Genomic DNA, 18408 nt, shown 5'->3' on the forward strand with positions numbered 1-18408 from the left:
CTTTTTCATGATCGTTCCTCGAACAGCTCCTTTTCTTAGGAGGCCTCATATGATTTTCATTGTTATTAGAGCACACGCCAAAAAAGCTTACGCACTTCTAGACTGCGACAAAAGATCGTCTAACGTCATTATTACGTGGAAAGTGAACGGAAGAATCAAGAAGGCGGATCGTCTGTCGCAAGTCTGAAAATGTGTAACTTCATTAAGCGTCGACTCCAAGGACGATTAAAGGAAGCCTTTAAAATACCATCGTAAAAAGAACAATGTTTGCAAGCCTTGAGTAAAATTCAGCGGTATAAATTTGGAAATGGATCCTTGCAAAGGATTACAAAGATTTTCAACTATGAAAAGTACGAAATACGGTAAAAAAAAGTATACAGTTATTTCTACACTGAAAAAAAAGTTACGGGCTATATGGACATACCGTCCGTTCCGGGCTCAGGAGACGTAGCTTCAATTACTCCGGGTACTATACCCGGAAATTCCAGCCGCTGAGCCCGGAACGCGGACGGTATGTCTACATCGCCCGTAAGTACGGCTTCCACGGCCGAAGCTTTTTTCCAGTGTATGATTAAACTTTTCCGAAAAAGTTGTATTTTACTATAAGAAACGTGACAACGTCTGACGGGACATACGGCGTTCTTCCTTTGCGAGGAAGTATCACTGCGTATGTGTATTCTCGAGGAGGGCACAGCTGCTGTTCCAACGATTTGTGGTTTACGAGCTTTGTGGCCTCGATTTTGATATCTCCTCAGTACCGCGCCGACACACTGAATAATTTTCGTGATAAATTGCGGATCAGAATACATTAATGCGCATTACGTGCTCGAAATAGTGCGGTGAAATGCCTACCACGGAAATGCATGACTGTCGTCCATGCAGGGTCGACCCGAGGGTAAATTGTCACCCCAGCGGACAGAATATATGTGCTCCCTAGAATCTCACTTAGGGGACTGAACGAGATAAAAAACCCGAGAAATTACATGTTTTTCATTCTTAAATCAATACTTTTATCGGCCATATCTAGAAAATAGCCAAATTTTGAATCTCACTTTTTCCACGTAGTATGATTTAATTGTTTTGAGACAACCTGGCACACTACATCAATTAGGATTTTCACGAGTCTCCCTTCTTTCCGTCTTCTTTTGCGAAAAATTGAGGAAGCGAGAAATATTATTAGGTAATGATATGGTTTTACTGACTTACCTGTCTATACTAATGGCAACAAGGTTGAAAATAGAGGAGGTACTACACGCAACATCCATGGCGATGTAGAAATCACAGAACAAAGGAGGAAGGCCCCACGTATTGCCGTTGAACTGAAAAAAAGAGAGAGAAAAAGAAAATTAATGAACACTCAGTATATAATATAAAAGACCTCTGAAATGTATAGAGGGTATTCTAATTCTGGTAGACCTAATAAACGGATAAAACTAAATGAAGCATCACAGAGGCCGCACAAAAAAAGAGGAAGTAGAAAAAAAGATCATTTAAAACTTACTGGCTTGCTCGTATTCATTCTGACATTCGTTCAGTTAAAATTAAGACCTTCCAGTATGTGAATTTTGAGTAATCTTTTCCGAATTAATTGGACTACATTTTGAAATTTGGAGCTACAATTTCTGGCTCATCAGTAAAAACACAAGGAAACTAATGATACATACGTTGTTTCTAAACCTAGAAGTCTTAATTCCTGATTGCAAAATGAAGGTCCATTTAATCGTAGAGCGTCATATATAGTGGACTGCTGGACGAGGTATTAGTTGAAGGACCACCTCGTTCCGTTTTCAAAATTTTAAGAAAAAAAAACAAACAGTGCATCGCTAAGTGCGGAAATCAACTTTTCAGCAAAGGTATTATAACGTACTCTTAATCCCGACCAAATGTAACACAAATAATAACGCCCGTTTGAGCAAACATGATCATTTAAACTGAAGCAACTATTCACGCACAACGGAGGGAAAATTGCATGCCTACCGAATTGAAGGGGTTTTTAAAACAAAGACCGGGACTCATTGAACTACATTTTGAAATTCGGAAGTACGGTTTACGGCTCATCCGTAACGCACATAAGTCTTTCGGAAAACTAGTGGTGCATACGCTGTTTCTAAACTGAGCCAGAAATTTTAGTTCCTAACTGCAAAATATAGGCTCATTGTCCTTCGGCTGTCAAAACTTAAAAAAGATCTTACAATCTATAAACTGTACTGGCATCTTCCGCATAAATGCGTTCAATTTGCCTTTCGCGGCTACGGGGCAAATCTCACGGTAAAGGCTTTATTTGCGTGGAAACGGGTGAATTTGCATTTCTCCCAGCTATGGGTAAATAGAAATCAACGAGACTTGCGTCGGAATCGAAGGGTTTTTTCGCCCTTTGTCTTAGATCGAAGTAAGTACTCTGACAAAATTCGAAAAGTTCTGATTGAAAAAGTTGTCAAAACATGACGCAGGCAAACAGAGCTATTGCTCTGTTACTACGAACTCATAAAAAGTTCCATTCATTCCACGTTAGCTGTAGTTAAGCAACATTTTTGTTTTCAACGAACCCAAGGAAGCCCTAACGGCGATGTTTTACAACTGTGCGCCGCGTTGTCAAGTGAGTGAGATGGATTTCAATCCTCCGTTTATTTGCCAAACAGAGACAACCTTAATACATGATAACACGTACTGATAAATTTTTGTCTGCGTTTTATTTTTCTACGTTACATCTAAAAAACCTTCAGTAGATATAATTCAAGAATAAACTATTTTTAGTTTGAAGGAAAATGAAACAGAGTTTCATAAGCATAATGCTGATTGCTTTTTTTTTCTTTTTCTTTTTTTTTTCTTTTTTTTGGTAAAAAAAAAGTAATAATATGAGAAATCAATAAACAAAGAATGAGAGGACAGTTGACAACATACAATGAGTTAGGCTAAATCTTCTGTAATCCGTCTAAATCTGCACTGCAAAACTCTCACAATATCCAATAATTTTACGGATACTTAGTCTCAATCAGAAAAGTCTTGCAAGTTACAATTAAATACGTCTTGAATCTTCCGCTGTTTTACTAACGTAGTCTCTAGGCACCACTACTAATAAGACGAATGGAAACAAACACAAAATGGAAATAAAGTGTGATAAAGGACGCGACTTGATGCCGGCGCAGAGATACAACTATTCGTGCTTGATGGATGTCCGTGTTGCATCTGCAAAATTGAAGGCGCCATGGCGCGAGGCATGAACTCGCAATGCTTCCCTCTTTGCTGCCGTGACTTTTTTGCACATTACGAAGCAAATTCCTTAAACTTTTTTTAAAAAAAAATCCGCACAAACGCTCCTTGTAAAAAATTAAATTTCTCGTTTAAATTGGGCAATAGCTGATATGACTTGGTTCCTTTTAAACGCGGTTCATTTTATCCTCTCAGTTTGAGTGGAAACCTGCGAACAAATTGTCAGGATTTTCGTGCTAGACAAAAGAACCTGTGCAACCTTAACTCTGCAGTGCTCATAGCCTCCTTTTGCAAAATGCAATCCGATTGCCTCACGTTTATCGGTAGAAAACCTGTTCCCGGCAGATCCATCCAATTCGGGTTCCCGAAACACCTAACCTGAAATTCACGTACAACTCGAGCGGCAGTTAGAATGTGCCGTTGATGGCGATTCAACTGCTGTCTCTCTGGGTCAGGAAGGCGCCTGCAACTCCAATTTCATCGCAGTTTGTGTTAATTATCAAAGTTGAAGCGTCAACTCGTGTCCCGGAGCAGAGATCACGGGATCCCGGCAAACTTGGGTAATTTTGACAGACGCGCTGCGGTGCGTCCGGATGCGAGTCGTCGTGTGCGGGCGTCGGCAGCGCCATCTGCCGGCTGCGAACGTCAATTAAAAGAAGAATCACCGTGCCGCGGCCGACCCCCCGCAAGTTTTGATTAAACTCCGTCCTCCGCTCAAAGTGAACCGCGTTCGAGGCTTTACATAATTTCAACTCGCCACTCGAGAGCCCGTCGCAGAAAAAACAGATTCATGACGGGAATTTGAATAATTACGTGTGGCACGTGCATATTAAGTACTATTATTTTGAAAATATTGTTCAGACGCGTACACATACGATCTCTTTTCTTGTGGAGAGGAGGAGGGGGAGGGGGTTCGAGAAATGGATAGCTGCAATCGGATAGAGTTACAACAATTAGCAAATCAGCGCCGAATTTTCGTTAACTTCATTGTATCCGGAGGTTTTGCATTCCGCACAAAAATGAGGGCTTCGCCATTTTTGCGCAATGAAAATTGTACTCTCATCTTAATTTTATCTCATTCTTTAAAATCTTTTTGAGTACGGATATGTCGAAGCACGGATTTCTCAGAATTCAGGTAGCCAACCTTCAAACACGAAGAACACCAGTAAAATACCGCTGCCAATCTTCAAATTCGAACATCAAACCTAGATGGCTTAGAATGTACATAAATAAGCGCCTCTACGCAAAAGTGAGTAAATTTATACTAAAACTAAACAAAAAATGTTATTTACAGAAGACAGGTCATACAATTTTGATGATGAATAATCCTGGATGATTCGATTTCACAGGTTGGCTGCCCTGTTGGGCCCTAAAAGCTCCATGACTTAACCTAACCTAACTTCAAAATAACAGACATGTTCGCACTTTCAGGTGCTCTCATAACAGACATTTGCACCGCGTTAAGCAGAAAGGAGCCGAGGCCCATCCATCAGCTGTTGTCAAATTTAATCGGGCAGCTCCATTTTTACATGGAAATGGTTGTGCTGATTTTAGTGCAAATTTCAGTAAATTTTTCGCATGGTACGAAGCAAATCCCTTAAATTTCCAAAGGAATTCGCACAAACGTTCTCTTGTAAAAAATTTAATTGCCCAGTTAAATATGATAATAACTGATGTGCCTAAGTTATTCCTGCTAAACTCGGTCCATTTAAGGTGAAATAACGATAATTTGACAACAGTGGGAGATACAAAATTTGCCGAGTGACTATAGTTACGACAGGCCCAGACCAAAGCCGAATGAAGTAAGTAAATTTTTCGAAAATGTCCGTGCTCCCTGTGGTAAAATTGAGTGAAAATGACGACGGATTTCGTAAATTCCCGTGAGTGGTGGACGGGAGTAACGGGACCGGCTCGGGGGTCGGGGGTAAGTGGCCCGGGGGCAGAATGGAGGACTTGCTCAACTTCCTGCTGCAGCCTTTGCTGAGCTTCGTCAACTACGCCATGCTCGACGATGGCTCCTCTCTCGTGGCCGACCTCAAACAGCTGATCGACGAGACCGTCGGACGCACCAGCTACATCCTCGTCGCCATCTTCTCCTGCCTCCTCTTCCTCAACGCTCTCCTCCTCGCCACCGTCGTCTGCTTCTATCAAGGTTAGCCCTTCTAAAGTTACACGGGGAACCAGTGCCATTTCCCGGAATTGAGAACTTTTTAAATAATCGGAACTTTTCCCGAAATCTTCTGAATCCCTGGAATTTTCAGCTATTTTCGGAATTTTCTCGAAATTTGCAGTTTTTCGCCAGTTGGACCATTTATTTGATCAAATGGACGTATTTATGCTGAAAGAAACTATCGCAGTGGAATGTGGGTATGCTCGTGGTGAGCTGGATAAAAAACAACGTAAAAGTGGATATAGTTTCTTTTGAGAAAATGGAAAAGGCGAGATTTTACATTGAATCAAAAGGAACTGAGCGCTAACTCGTGAGCCGTGGACATGTGACAAGAGCCTTGTGGACAGTGCTCTTGAGTTAATGCGCGGCGACTTCTTCGCTGACGTTGCTGGCGCTTTATACTCCCCATTCATTATTTTGGACCTCAACAAGCGAACACACTCCATCTTTCCACTTGCACATAGTTCCATTTAGCATAGATACGTCCAAATTTAGGTACTTTTTGATCAAATTTGACGATCTTCGGAACTAAATGCAAGTGTAATTCGGAAATTTCCCCCGAAATTTTTGAAAAACATGGAAGTTTTTCTTGGAACCTTGGCAAATCAGAATATATTTCCGGAAATCTGAATTATTTCGGAATCTTTGGATAAAATAAAATGACAGCACTGCGGGGAACAAGGAAGTGAATCCTGCCATGATGAGTTAGAGAGACGTAACTCTCAAATTAATGAAATCGACTTTCTCTCAAAAAAAGTTTAATCTCTTCAGATGAAATAACTGGAATAGTTGAAACAGGACATTTCGACAGACTCGTTTAGCCGTAAATGCGCAAAAATTGACGATGTTTCAGATGAAACAGCCGTAAGGAGCATAATTACGCCAGATAGCCACGAGCGGAATACTTTTAAGTACAATGGCGCCCTCCATTACCAGTATTCTAAACAAAAACTCTCATAGAGCAAAAGATGCCTTCAATTTTCAGCATATGCAATTTGCGCCCCGAAGAATTCATATAGTTGCATGTCAGCCTAGGATCACGATCTCAGGGTTGCCACCAAATCTAGAAAATGAAATTCCCTGACAATTCCTTCATTTCCCTGACAAATTTTGGTGAAATTCCCAGACAATATAAGATATGCCAGATGGTTTAGAAAACATAATGGGAAATAGTTTTTGGGGAAAATGTGTTGTTCAAAACGTCAAACCCATCCTGGAAAACAAATGAAGGCGCTTATCAATTTTTCCCTGACATCGTCATTTTTTCTGACTTATCGAATTCCCTGACATTTCCCGGTGCGCCCCTGACTGTAGCAACCCTGAATCAGCTTATGCTCCACGCAAGTGGTCAGTTTTTTTTCGTGTGACAAGACAATAAAAATGGCGCGATTCCTTTTCGAATTGCTCACAGAGATTTTTGAGCACACTGGAAAAAAACGCATTGGATCTCTAGTCCAGACTCTTGAAAACATTGACAAGAAAAAATACTCTTGATTCAATCAGATTTAAGCTTAGACCAAAAGGAAATCCGTTCAAATCAAGAGACTTGGTTCTTGATTTACGCAAAAATCCGATTGAATCGAGAGTATTTTTTCTTGTCGATGTTTTTAAGAGTCTGGACTCTAGATCCAATGTGTTTTTTTTTTTTTTTCCAGTGCAGTTTCAGCTTCGAAGAGTTCATTCATTTATCTGCACGCATTGTACGGGAGGGACCCGCAGACCGATAAATAGGGTAGGTCGAGCACGGGTCGGATCGACGCCCGGAGCTCCGCGCCGGAGATAAGCCGGCTGTCGAGGCGACGCCGTTTAAGCCCGAGCGCGAAAAGCTGACAAAAGCAGCCGGCGACGCTCGCCGAGGTCGCGACCCGGGAGAATCTGGCTGAATTTATTAGTTTGTTAATTTAAGCGTCGGGGATCGCGTATTGCCTGCAATTTTCGGGGGTTTGTTTGCCCGGGCCCGGAATGAAGTGCTCGGGAATTACCCGGCCCGGAGCGGGGTCTGCTCCCGCGGGTGGAACGCCAAGTCAGCGCCGCCGCCACGGCATGTCGACACCACACCCACACCCACACCAACCGGGGCCCCCGATTAGCTTCGAACGTGCATTGTGTGCTCGAAGCAGCGTCGCGCACACGGTCGCTCTTCGATCCCGATCGGTTAACGGCGGGAAAATAACGACGTTTTATTCGGAGACGTGAATACGGCTCGTGCTCAAAGAGGAACGAACGGTAGGAGGAATACCTGGATAGACGCTATTAGTGGGGACGTCAACATAGGGATTCGTCGTTATATCGAACTGGATTCAATCAATAATGCATAACCTCTTTCAATTCTACCAACGATCTAAAAACTATAGATTGGTGGTGGACTGGTGGCCTACGAAAAAACGTAACACACATGGAGCGGTCGTTCGATATGCGGGCGGGGAGTGGAAATGGCCGATTGCTATCTTCGTCATGACCTCAAATACATGGAATCTTTCGGGAGTTTTTACAATAAATGATTTAGCGTTGAAATTTTCATCGTAAACGCACTTGATGAGTGGCTAAGTGTCATATCTGGACACAGATTTTCAAATAATTGGTTCGAAATTTGATGTAAGTCCGTATTCAGCAATAGACCCATAAGAAGCCACAGAAACCGACTATCTTCGTCCTAACCTGATTGTTGCTCCTTGTGTGTGAGGAATTTCACTGTTGGCGTAGCATAGGATCCCCCTATCTATAGTTTCTAGATCGTTGAGAATGAATCAATGGATGGGGCCGAGATCAAGTATCACCTAACGCACTTAGGGGGGGTTTAAGCCAGCGTTACGTAGCGTTAAAAGGGGGGATGGGGGTCAAGTCCAGCGGTACGTTACAAATCCGAGCTGAGAGGGGAAAAACTTTGATAAAAACGTACAAAAAATTGAAAATCCCGCCCTTTCCGAATAAATCTTCTCGGCGCGTTACCAAGCCGTTGTAATGGTTTTTTGCAAATTGGGAGGGGGGGGGGGGGAGTCAGGCCAGCGTTACTTAATTCAAAAAGGAGAGTGTAGAGACTGTAGGGCTGCATTACGGGTACGTTACAATGAGGGGGGGGGGGGGTCAAAAAATCGGAAAAAGTGCGTTACGTGATACTAGTTAATGGATGCGCGTAAGGGAGCGCAAATTGCATAAGCGGCAAAATTGAAGGCATTCTTGGCTGCCGGTGGACAATTGTGCCGTGATTTCAGAATGAGATACAACATTTTGACTCTCCGGAGGGCAAATTGCATACGGGATAAATTTGAAGGAGTTTTTGACTTCATAGGCTTCAGCTATTTTCACGAAAAAAAGTTAACTGTTTGAATCAATTGAACAACCTCGGACTCGGAATGGAGATACGTCCTTTTACGATGTGCGGTCACCAGCGGAGGAATGGCGACGTTTGCGTTGCGGACCGTGGCCGCGCGTAACTCATGTATAATAAAATTTAACGGAGCGTGTAAGCGTGGCGTAATTGTGGCGTAACGCCGAGTAAATTAAAAGCCGCGCTTGAGCGCTTGTCCGCACACGGCTCCGGCCCTCTTGATTAGTTATTCTTTCAATTAAATCGATTCGTTGGGTCCGCAACCCGCGACTCCAGTCCGCACGGGTGCGGGTGGTTCGTCAACAACTTGACCGCAAACCGAGCGAGCGCTTCACGGAACATATTACAGCCGTAGTAATGAAAAACTACGTATGACCGTTCGGACGTTGCCAAATTTTTCCAGATGGAATTTTTTGTTTTTACTACTACTTCAAATAGCCCACAGGGACTAATCCTGCGCTTTAGTCCCGTCCCCCCTCCTCCGTCCCTACAATCAGTCCCGGGCAACCATTGTTTGAGATCATCCAACTCGGGTCCTCTGGCCGGAAATCGAACTCGGGACCTCCCGATCATAGAGCTAGCGCTGCAACCACTACACCATAGGAGGTTTTTGGACGTTACCAGCGTCGCCATTTCTCCACAAATGACCACACATCGTGAAATGACGTATATCCAAGTGCAAGGTTTTTAAAATCATTCAAACAATCAACTTTCTTCCAAGAATATGGCCGTGCTATTTTCATCCGAAACTCTGATTTTTGCGTCTCGTCAGGGGGAAAGTCGTCATTTCTAGTTCAAAATCGACGTACTTCTGCTGTGTGGAATTTAACTTAATACCGAGAAGACAGTGGCGTGGCGTGTATGATCGATTATCTATATTTCCTCATTTGTAGATATGGTAAAAAATCGATTATTAGGGTGTTCGCTGCGAACACCCTGCTTATCGATCCTTCCCCACAGGTTTAAATGGCAGATCAATCGATACATCGCAAAGCACACCGCGCCACTGCGAGAAGAGTCTCTATTCAGTCGAATTAGACAACAATAATTGCTCATGATAGATATGTTTACATGTCACAACATTTCCGCGGAGTTTATTGACACTTTTACAAAATAAAGTGCGGATGGTACTCTCTGAATAATTTAAAGAATAAATTCACAATTTAATCAGATAAGTGAATTTTTAAACAAAAAATGCATAACTTATGCCTCTTGATTTGCGAACTATACACCGCCATTATTCTCGATGAATTCGACATGTGTGGGTATTTTTGTCCTTAAATATCATGAAAATACCCCTTGCACTCTGAATTCAATGACGCAATTTTGAATTATTAAGAACCGGCAACTACTCGCGAGACGTTGAAATGAATTGTTATATTTTCCCCCGAAAATCGATGGTTATAGCTGACGATAATTGCGAGTTATTTGATTGTTGTGGTTAGGACCGAAAATTGAAAAAGAAGAGAAGAGCAATTTTGCGCTCCCCGCCACCACTTTCGACGTATTTACGCCCCGTGCCCGACCCTCGGCTATTCGCTGCTAATTAATTTGAAAGAGTTTTATTCACCCAGTCGGTGCGTTTCATAAAATTGCGGCCGTCTCTCAGGACATTTTGAAATAGAGAAGAAATTATGTTCGTTTTTTTTCCAGGATACCGCGCTGTAACCACAACGCCATTTTAGTGCGGCTAAGTGAATTTTTTGAATTCTGAATTGAGGAGGGAGACACATTTGGATTTACATTGATGCCCCATATTTTCACGGAATAAACGATTTGAAATAAAGTGATTAATTTTATTAAACGTTTTTTCGCTTCTTGACAGGAATTCTTAGTGCAGTAGAGTTGCAGTAGGTTCAACATAAGCGTGACTTTTGCAACGCGCTTTGCGCTTCGTTACGCACAATCGCGTAACGATGCTGTAATGAGGGAGAGCGCCGACCGTACAAGTACTCGCATGTTTATTTCTTTCGTTTTTCAAAACGCCTTCTAATAACGGTGATACTCCGCAACACGCCGGAGTTCGAATAGTTGTATCACGGAAACTTGCTTGCCAGAGAAGAAGTGCGCAAATTGAAACGCGCTGACCAGTTAGTAAGTAAGTGTTTTAGGATCGGCCGACCGATTCTTGATATTTAAAGACAAAGCGATAGACAAGGAAAATGGAGTGATGTTTCGATGGAAGCTGGTGGTTTCAGTGGACAATAAAGGTAATTAATAGACTTACTAATGTGGCAACCCAAGAGAAACCCTACAGTCAGTCGATCAATTTCTCGCACTGTCCATGACCATCATCCGTTTCAACCAAAAGAATCGCTCAATTTCCCCGTCGACTTCCTTCACTACGCTATGTCTATGAATTTCAATTTCACATGTTTCCCGCTGCCGTAGGAGACACGGCTATTCTCTTCGTTCCCGAGATGGAGGAACGGAATTTCTGTCCAAAAATTTGCTATCCTTTGGATAAAAATTCTTGAACTTTTCAGTTAGAAAAGCGCAAAAGTTTTTTTCGGTAGAACTTCGATTTGCGAGTGGTTTGGCGGGAGATTGCACAATCATTGAGGCACGACACCACGACGCGCGCAACTTAAACCATCTCGAGAATTTTTGCTCTCCAAAAGATTTAATTTTGAAGTGCCTTCAGACTTGACGTACCGCAGAAAAACAACCTTGATCGTACGGATCTCAGTGGCAGCGCTGCAAGCGTCTCATATTGCATTCTTTCGTCTCTCTGCACAAAACTTTCCCGAGTTTGAGTTGAAACCCGATTCCCGCGCGCGGACGTGAAGGTGGAGAAAGGAAATAAAATTTACAACATGAAAGAAAACGCGCGGTCAGGAATCGGAAGGATCCTTTGACATTACGAGCCAACCTGATCTAAAGGAAAGCGGTCAGGACGTGAGGTCAACTCCTTTTTCAAGGCTTTTCTTACTTCTTCTCGTGTTTCCTCCCACAGAGAAAAGGAAGTTTCATATTGTAATATTTTAATAATCTGCGATATTAAGGTGATTCGACTGCTGTCATTTTTTGTGACGAAGCGACGTGCGGTATATCGCATCGTTCCATACTTCAGCTACTTGTCATTTTTTTCCAATTTTGAGATCGCACTTCTGTTATCATGAGACTAAAGAATTCGTATACCAAATTTGACAAAGAAATTCAGCGTAATAAAAAAGGCTTCGTTTTTTAGAGGAAAAATACCGCATTCGATACTGCTGTCAAAACTGCACTCAAATGCGATGTTTTTCCTCTGAAAATATCTCGCCTTTTTGACTACACCGATGGACGTAGCCAATAAATCACTCCATCACAACGCTGCTTTCAGGGCAGATTCATTTTCGGCATGTATAGCATTCATGTACGTACAACCGAGGCTATCTCTAACTCTCACGATGGCATTTTCTATTTGTTGCAGAGTTCCAGAAAAACTGCAACGAGGCTTTCGCGCTGTTTCACGATAAGTTCGGGAAGAGACCGGAGCCGCTGACGAGCGCCCACCAACCCAAGCTCATGAGGCACCATGCTAAATCCGATACGGAAGTCCGGTAGGAGGCTCCCTCCGCGCCCCGAGTTTTTGTCCCGGAGGTGGTCTCTCCCGGCCGAGTCTCTTGTAATTAGTGTAAAGTTCTGCGTCACGTTAGCCACTCCTCGTTTTTGCCCGTGTAAATCTCGTCCCGAGCGTATAAATTGTTTTTGCACTCCATTTCCGTCTTGTTTTACATCCTCCGCGATCAGTAGCGTGGCGTGCTTTGCGATATATCGAATGATCTGCCATTGAAACCTATGGAAAAGGATCGATAAACAGTGCGTAGCGAACACCTTAATAATCGATTCTTTGACAATAGGTTTAAATTTCATATCAATCGATATATCGCAATTCACGCCACGCCACTGTCCAGGATTTATGGAAGCCTATTCTGCCGTACTAAAGGAAGAACGCCGTATGAACATTCGGGAGTTGCCAGATTTCCCTTGATAAAACATGTAATTTTGATAACATTATTGCATCTTTTTCCTTGAAATTTTCAGATATTTTAGATTGAATTGCGTGCAAAATTGTCTGAGAATTTTTGAAAATAATATCCGCAATTTTTCCAGTAAATGCGGTTTTTATTGCAAGAAACTTGGCAAAGTCTGAACGCTCATACGGCGTTTTTCCTTAGCACGGCAGTATTCTACCCTCGTTTTCGGTGGAGCAGAGCCACTCATGCAATTTTCTTAGTCTGGATCGTTGAAGCTGATAAACATTGGAGTACTCAGATAGGGAGGTTTAAGATGGATCTTCAGCTTTGCGTAATGAATCTTGATTATGTTCGATATATTTCAAATTTTAGCCTTTGGGGGGATTATTTTGGGAAGCTGTACATTTTAGTCTGTGGATGAATCATTGAGGAATGTTTGAAAAAAGTCTACTACTATTCTCGTTGTAAATTTTGTTCTTCCTATCCTCTAAATTTTACGTTCTTGTTTTTCTGGTGCCAATTTACCAATTTTGTAACAAAATCTGTACTTGAATTGTAGAGGTGATGATGGCCGAAGTTGCTTGGGCACCGTTATAAAATAAATGTGTTCTATCTGCCACTACTACTACTACTTTTATTACTACTAATTATAATATTACTACTACACATGTACTGTTTCTGAGTGACCATTGTTACCGACACATTGAAATCGGCTGCGGTATGGCAACAGTACTTTTGGCTTTCTTCTAAGATTTTGGAAAATGATGTTCGGTACGAACATTCTTGTATAATTGATCTACAAACAAAAAGGTTTGATATGCCCAAAATAATCCACCAACTGCTTTGAATTTAAACTAAATCGATCCTACCCAGGATGCATTGCGCAAAAGCTGAAGATTAGGTGCCTAAAGTTAAGGTGGCTCATGTATGTCACAAACGGTAAAAAAGATTTAACACATAAACCTTGAAAAAGTTCTCTATAAGCGATAGAAGAGGAGATTCCTGATTTTTGAAACAAGTTCCCTCATTTTTCCCTGATTCATCCCGGTTTCCTCGTGCCTTGACACCACGCCCCATGGGAAAAAAGTGTTAGGGGTTATCCTTTAAAACGGCGGTACCACCCCTTTTTTGATGTGAGCATTTCCCGTTATTTGCAGTAACACAGCAACTCAAGTTAAGGCAGTACCGGAACATTTGAATTAGTAACCTTATTTATCAGGGTAAGTACTACCACAATTAATTGAAAATGCCCAAGTGAGGTCTGAACCCATACCTCTTTTTTTTACGTGTCTAGCGATATTGAAACTTAATGATCCCATTTCCTGGAACCAGTACGGATTTTCGGAACTTTTGAGATTTTGCTGAATTTTTCCCGTAGCCTTTAAGATTCTCGAAATTTTCCGGATTTCTAGCATTTTCTGGCACTTTCTCGGAACTTTTGAAAAAATCTAAAACGAATCCCGGAACCTTTGACGGTCACAGAGTGGGAGAAATTGGAACAGAAAGTTCCCAATCACGGAACTTTTGACAGACATTGAAAGGGAGCAACGACCTTTAATCAAGCGGCAACGCTGGCGAAGGAATGTGCCGTAAAAATCCGGAGAGTATGAGGTCGAAGTTGAGACAGGAGACTGGAGGAACTCAATAGTAGGGGGCGGGGGAAGGGGGAGGGGATCCGGGGCATTGGGCAGGAATTTACATGGGAAACCGAAGGAAGTATACATCACTCACATAGTTTATAAGTCGCACCGTCGCGAAAAACGAGGGAAATTGCGGCGGCGACGCGACGACAGGCGACCGAGAAAACTTCACCCCGCGCGATGCGACGGGATGACTGTTGCAAACGACTTCGCGCGTCTTCACGAAACCCGAGCACCGCACCGGAGCTAATTTTTCATCGCCGGGGAGAGGGGGGGGGGGGGGGGTACAGACTCCGGGTCAAGAGTCTCGGTGGAGTTTTTTGATCGGTATAAATTCACCGATTCATCGAATTTTTGTATGATCGAATAGTCAATAAGTCTTAAGTATTACGTAACGCGCTTAGGGGGGAGGGGGGGGGGGCGTTTTAGCCATCGTTACGGTGCGTTTCAAGAAGGGAATGGGGTCAAGCCCGGTGTTACGTAACAAATCCAAGTCGAGAGAGGGACTTTGAAAAAAACGTGCAAACAATTGGACGTATTTCTACCGAACAGAACTATGTGCATTATGACGTGAGCCCTATTATTCATATATTCTTATGGACCTCAGGGCTCATGTCTTAAAGGACATAGTTCCGTTTGGCAGAAATACGTCCAATTAAAAATCCCGCTTTTCCAGAATGAGTCTTTTCACACCTTTGTTGATTTCTTCCTGTCGTAATTCAGTGAAATATCTTCGAAAAAAACCCGAGTTTTCTCTGATAAATCAGGGGGGGGGGGGGGTCAGGCCGGCGTTACGTAATTCAAAAGGATGGGGGCGTGGAGCTGCGTTACGGGTGCGTTACAGGGGAGAAGGGAGGGTAAAAAATCGGAAAAACTGCGCTACATGATATTTCAACGACCCCTCATGGAATCGAATCAAAATTAATTTATGAATGAAGGACTAAGTCTACAGCTTTGTCCATGGTTACGTATTTTGCTATATTCATTATAAAAAAATGGATTAAATAAACCCGCATTTTGGCAAAAATTTTCGCTTACAACACGAAAACTGACGGAAAATTTAAAGGAAAACTTGACAGACGATCTTCCATTTGAAAAATTAAAAATGAAGAAAGGAGACTGCCCGGGGGGGGGGGGGGAGAGGCAGGGGAGAGAGAGAGAGAGAGCGACAGAGAGTGCGTATTTCTGAAGATATCGTTGCCCGGTAACCAGGATTCTTCTGTCGGGAGGTAATATTCCCGCCAATAAATAATACCCCTTTCAGGCAAAGACAGTTGGCTGAGGCAGCCCTTTTTATTTCATCGCCCTCGGCCCCCTCCTCGCCTCCCCATCGCAGACGAGTATGGACGACAAATGTTCCTCGGAAAGTTGAATCGAGGAACGGAACGGGCGAGGTGGTTAACTATCTGTCTACCAGATGGCGTTCGCGCCATGTTCGAAACTCGGTGAGAAAAAATTAAAGGAACGGAGCTGGAGGCTGGGTCGCGTGCCTGGTAACAGCTGCTCCGCGCGCCGTGCCGGTTAGGCCAAACGCATGCAGCACCTCCCTCCCCCCGGTCCTGATTCCCGACGCAACGTACGGTGAACTCGTGCAGTGGCGAAGCGCGAATAATCGACTATCGATGTATTCCCATCTGAAGGTATGGTGAAGAGTCAATTAATAGGATGTCGTTGCGATCACCCTGACAATCGATCCTTTTCCATAGGTTTAAATGACAGATCGACTGATCGATTGCACAGCACGCGACGTAACTGAACTCATGATTTCGTCATCTAAGGCCTTGTCTCCACGGGACGTTTTCATGAGATTTGTCCCAAGTTCGAATAGCAGGAACGAAACTTCTGGGATTTTTCCCAGTTACCGTCTCCACGGGACGGGGCTCATACAGTCCTGCGACTAGTTTTCGCGGGAAAATAAATTGGTTAAAGTCGAGTATTTAACCGGGATTAAAGTAATAATTGCACTCAATTGACAATTAGACACATTATTTTAACTAAACAAACATTAACAATGTAGTAATGAATAAAATATCGCACAATTCGTTTTCACTTCTTCTTCTTCTCTCAGTGGGTCCTAGGGGTACAAGTACCATACTTGGTACTGGGAAAAATATTGATTAACTCAATATTTTTCCCAACTTCGTAAGTGGGATTTTTCCCTGGGACAAATCTCGTGAAACGGCTCGCGGAGACAAGGCCTAGGAGAGTGTAATTTGAAGAGGATACGAATCGGGGCCACCGATCATTCTTATTCAAATCAGTGGCGAGGAGTAAATGATCGATCTTCGGTACCTCCCGAATCCCCATCTGAAGCTATGGAAAAGAATCGATTATCAAGGAGTTCGTTAATTTCTCCACCGCATAAGTGGAGAAATCAAGTACTTATGCAGTGGATACCTTCAAGTGGCGAAATTCCGAAGTTGGCTGCACAATCGAAACTAGCAAGCATGTCATTGTATGCACTAAGACTCAATGAGGGAGGGATTGCATGCTTCCAGGGAGAAAAATCAGTTCTATTTCCGGACTTTTCAGACAGGTTCATACCCTCCAAGAAATAGTAATTTCCTATGGCAAAATGCAGTCCATTAAATAAAGATCGAATCTTCGGCTATATTGGATAAAAGATTAGAACATCACTTGCAGAGTGAAAAATTAACTACTTCTATAATGAGGGCGACGGCTGAAAGAGACGCTAGAAAAACGCTTCTGACAAGAAGCGAAAGGAAAATCTAAAAGCAGCATAGCGATTCCGGAAAATAAAGTTGCCGGCAGTTCTTGTAATTGATATTTCCTTTATTCATATCGCGACTTCCCCGGAGCTTTATTACGCCTCTGTATCCTTTTACACTTCCCATCGGGATTCAGGATCTCGGAGCGATGTAGCGGGGTCATGCGCGAGAAAACCGCCGTGCTTTCCCGGGGCGGACGGGAAAGTCGGAGAATTTGTCGTGACTTGGCGTTGGCGGGGCAGACGGAACGCATTAAAACGAACCTGTACGATAACGGTGAGAGCGGAGAACATAACGTGATTTTTTTATGACGCTTAGTTCTGGTTACTTATTCATCCCGGCTCGTAAGTCTCCAGATGTCACTGGTCTCCGCGCCTGATGCAGCTTAAATGCTTTGCGATGACTCGGGAGGAGTTCTTTCCGCTGATGTCAAATAGGTCGCTTAACCTCGCGTTCTTAAAAGGTCCGGTAAGTTGAGTGTCCACGTGTGGGGAGTGCGGACATGTGCGACTATGCTTCCGCGTTAAGGAAAAACGCCGTATGAACCTTCACGCGTTGCCAAATATCCTTTGAGAAATCTGAAATTTCCTGGTAAAAATATTAATTTTTCTTTTCAGATTTTTTTACATAACTTTGTTCGCAATTTCACCTAAATGGAAATATTGCATGTGTGAGGAATTTGCGATTTGACTGTTGATTCTTGTGTGAAAGTTCGCGAGAAACACGATGGTGCCACTGGTTTTCTCTGAAATCAACTCCCAAGTTCAAAAAAAGCTCTCAAGTTGAGGCCAAAATGGAGAGGATATCCAACCCTACCCTGAGAGTCCACCTCTACATCAAGACAAACTCTCCATGCAAAGATAGGGAGCAAATACATTAGCAGTGATGCCGTGTTTTCAGTTTTGGAGTCCCCAAATAAAGTGGCAATCCTGCCATTGTGTTTCTCACGAACTTTTACATCAGAATCAACGGTCAAATCGCAAATTCCTCACTTCCACACTTGAAAATCACTGAAAATCAAAGGGGATAAGAATCTACTCCACGCGTAGCATGCACAAACTCGTGCTCTCACACTGGCACCCTTCCCTGATAGTCCACCTATCAGGGAAGGGTGGTATATCCCCTCCATTTTGGCCTCACTTTGAGAGCTTTCTTAGAGCTTAGAGCTTGGGAGTTGATTTCAGAGAAAACCAGTGGCACCATCGTGTTTCTCGCGAACTTTTACATAAGAATCAATGGTCAAATCGCAAATCCCTCACACATGCAACATCTCCATTATCTGAAAATTTCAAGGAAAAATACTCATAACTTTCTTGAGCATTAATCATTTTATCGAAGGTTTGGCAACTCTCGAATGTTCTTACGGCGT

The 18408-nt window shown here is 42.9% G+C and overlaps 2 protein-coding genes across 2 annotated transcripts in view; one reads left to right on the forward strand and one right to left on the reverse strand.

The window, feature by feature from the left end:
- The window catches only part of Dop2R (dopamine D2-like receptor), a 521385-nt gene that overhangs the window by 180872 nt on the left and 322105 nt on the right, over nucleotides 1–18408 (reverse strand). Inside the window, exon 2 of the mRNA XM_019061710.2 lies at nucleotides 1207–1319. Coding sequence (XP_018917255.1) covers nucleotides 1207–1319 — 113 coding nt within the window. The remainder of the gene's footprint in view (nucleotides 1–1206; nucleotides 1320–18408) is intronic.
- LOC109044152 (uncharacterized) lies at nucleotides 4988–12411 on the forward strand. Its single transcript, XM_019061712.2, has 2 exons — nucleotides 4988–5362; nucleotides 12124–12411. Exons 1-2 carry the CDS (start codon nucleotides 5155–5157, stop codon nucleotides 12255–12257), a joined length of 342 nt encoding a protein of 113 aa, XP_018917257.1. The 5' UTR covers nucleotides 4988–5154; the 3' UTR covers nucleotides 12258–12411.

This window comes from Bemisia tabaci, chromosome 2 (genome assembly GCF_918797505.1).
Source record: "Bemisia tabaci chromosome 2, PGI_BMITA_v3".
NCBI lineage: Eukaryota > Metazoa > Arthropoda > Insecta > Hemiptera > Aleyrodidae > Bemisia > Bemisia tabaci.